This window comes from Etheostoma cragini, chromosome 22, assembly GCF_013103735.1.
Source record: "Etheostoma cragini isolate CJK2018 chromosome 22, CSU_Ecrag_1.0, whole genome shotgun sequence".
NCBI lineage: Eukaryota > Metazoa > Chordata > Actinopteri > Perciformes > Percidae > Etheostoma > Etheostoma cragini.
Window position 1 is genome coordinate 22,305,681 of NC_048428.1, and position 1,248 is coordinate 22,306,928.

Genomic DNA, 1,248 nt, shown 5'->3' on the forward strand with positions numbered 1-1,248 from the left:
CCCCCCCCCCCCCCCCCCCCCGGTCCTATCTTTGTAAATACCATTTAGGTAGGTTGTATATTTTTGATATCCGGCGTGTAGATACGTTGGTACATTCTGAATGTGTGCTGTGTGTTATTATCGGCTGATAATAGGAATTTCCCGATATATGGGTATCAGCATTTATATTGAGTCTATTTAATAATTAATAAATATCTGTTAAAGGGAACGGGAGGAGACTTCTGATTGGCTGTTACACCGAGAACACCCCTCTGATTAATGGAGACACTAGGACCCAACCCTTTAGGATCATGCGCCCGGTGCGCGGTCGCTTTTTTCGCTGTGAAACTAGCAAAAAGTGGATTTGAACATGCCCTAAACGCACCTGCGCCAGGTGCTTCACGCCGTGCACTCAGGTCGTTAAAATCGGGCGCTTAAAGCGTAAATTTACCCAAATTTTAGCTTCCGTTATCCAGCCTCTCAACGTGAACACATGAATCTACGGCTGCAAGTTACGCATCATTTAACGTGCTGATTAATTTCTCAATTAAGAGATTAACTGCTCAGTCTATAAGAAATCTGAAAATAATAATAAAAAACCCAAATATTCAGAAAGATTACTTTAAGAGATAACTGATGGTCACAATCGACTATTAACTTTTAATGATTTGACTAGTGGAGTAATCGTCTGTTTGAGATGACTAACCGGGGCTTGGTTTGTGGGAGGGGCTTGATTGGGATGACTCCGCCCCCTGCTGGTCTGAGTGGGTGGGGCTCTCTGACGAGGGGGCGGAGCCTGAGTCGGTGGAGGTGTTGGCGCCGCTGAGGTCTTGAGCTTCTGGAGCCGTCTGCTCCGTCTCCGACTGACTCTCTGCAGGACAAAGCACCGTCAACACAATCAACACAATCAACACAATCAACACAACATGTATAATAAAACAAAACATGTGAATTTTCAATAATTCGGCTTTGTTTTTCTGCTAGATCTTTGCTTTTTTCCTGACACTGCTATTTCTGAAATGATGAACCTTCAGGTTCAACGTACAGTGTAGTATAGAAAAATAGTAGTAGTGTTACTAGAGTCACTAGTACTACTTTTGTGTCTGTTTGTGTGTCTGACCTGCGCTCTCTTGGGAGCTTTGATCTTGTGTGTGTGTGTGTGTGTGTGTGTGTGTGTGTGTTTCTAACCTGCTCTCTCTTTGGAGCCTTTGTCTTGTTGTGTGTGTGTCTTTGTGTGTGTGTGTGTGTGTGTGTGTGTGTGTGTGTGTG

The 1,248-nt window shown here is 44.1% G+C and overlaps 1 protein-coding gene across 1 annotated transcript in view; it reads right to left on the reverse strand.

The window, feature by feature from the left end:
• The window catches only part of LOC117938306 (ras-responsive element-binding protein 1-like), a 21,412-nt gene that overhangs the window by 3,898 nt on the left and 16,266 nt on the right, over window positions 1-1,248 (reverse strand). The window contains exons 9-10 of the mRNA XM_034862827.1: window positions 1,100-1,120; window positions 686-850 (exon numbers count right to left, since the gene is read on the reverse strand). Of these exons, the coding sequence (XP_034718718.1) occupies window positions 686-850; window positions 1,100-1,120 (186 nt within the window). The remainder of the gene's footprint in view (window positions 1-685; window positions 851-1,099; window positions 1,121-1,248) is intronic.